At 61.3% G+C, this 1194-nt stretch overlaps 1 protein-coding gene across 1 annotated transcript in view; it reads right to left on the bottom strand.

Annotated features, from left to right (window-relative positions):
• TRIM62 (tripartite motif containing 62) overlaps window positions 1–1194 on the bottom strand; it is a gene marked incomplete at its 5' end in the record, with an annotated part of 3499 nt that overhangs the window by 515 nt on the left and 1790 nt on the right. The window contains 3 exons of the mRNA XM_010016555.1: window positions 1–54; window positions 794–909; window positions 980–1194. The exon at window positions 1–54 is cut by the window's left edge and continues 515 nt beyond it; the exon at window positions 980–1194 is cut by the window's right edge and continues 72 nt beyond it. Of these exons, the coding sequence (XP_010014857.1) occupies window positions 1–54; window positions 794–909; window positions 980–1194 (385 nt within the window). The remainder of the gene's footprint in view (window positions 55–793; window positions 910–979) is intronic.

A 1194-nucleotide genomic window follows, 5' to 3' on the forward strand; every position in this document is an offset into this window, starting at 1 on the left:
ACAGGATGAGGGGGTGGTGAGGGGGCCCGGGGTCCAGCGTCAGCGCCGCCGGCACTGGGGCGGGGGGACAAGGGGGATAATGGGGGGACAAGGGTCAATACACTGGTGTGCCATGCACTGTGGTGGGGAGAAGGTTGCTGGTGTCCTCAGCCCTCGGCAGTGATGTTCTCACCCATCACTGGTGCAACCCCAGCCCTCACCAGTGATGTTCCTGTCCCCAACCCTCACCAGGGTGTCCTCGGCCCTCACCAGTGATGCTTCCATTCCCGTCCCTCACCAGTGCATCCTCACATCTCACCTGTGACATTCCATTCCCATTCCCATCCCCATCCATCACCAGTGTGTCCTCACTCCTCACTGGTGACATCCCTGTCCCTGACTCTCACCAGTGACATTCCCATCCCTCCCTGGTGTGTCCTCACATCTCAGCAGTGACAATCCCATATCCATCCATCACCAGTGTGCCTCCAGCCCTCACTGGTGACGTCCCAGTCCGTCACTGGTGCACCCTCACATCTCACCTGTGACATTCCATACCCATCCCTGTCCATCACCAGTGTGTCCTCACCCATTACTGGTGATGCTCGTCCCCATCTCTCACCCGTGCATCCTCACTTCTCACCAGTGACATTCCCACCCCTGTCCATCACCAGTGTGTCCTCACCCCTCTTTGGTGACATCCCTCTCCCTGCCCCTCACCGGTGCATCCCCATCCCTCACCAATGCCATTACCATCCCCATCCCTCACTAGGAACCCCCTAACCCCGCATCCATCCCCTCCCCATGCCCTCACCAGGATGGATATCCTGGAAGAGCGATTTCCAGATGGTGTACTGCAGCGGCCCCATGTACTTGGAGGTGGGGAAGTCCTCGTAGGTCAGATTGGTCTCATGGATCTTCCCTTTGAGCCTATGGAGGAGCGATGATGAGGCAGGAGGATGTGGAGGGGGGACCGCGGCGTCCCCGCGGTGTCACCCACCGCTCGGAGAGGGACGCGACGCCGGCCAAGAAGACGTGTTTGTCGGCCTCGGCCAGGCGCTCCTGCAGGATCTGGCTGCCCTCCTGCACCCTGCGCAGCTGCTGGCTGCAGCGTTGCATCTTCTGCTCGATGTCGGTGAGCGTCCGCGCTGTGTCGGCCTCCAGCTCCTCCAGCATCGCCTTCTGCCGCTCCCGCAGCAGCCGGTGCAGCCGCTC

The sequence above is a fragment of the Nestor notabilis genome, unplaced genomic scaffold, assembly GCF_000696875.1.
Source record: "Nestor notabilis isolate BGI_N333 unplaced genomic scaffold, ASM69687v1 scaffold22106, whole genome shotgun sequence".
Classification (NCBI taxonomy): Eukaryota; Metazoa; Chordata; class Aves; order Psittaciformes; family Psittacidae; genus Nestor; species Nestor notabilis.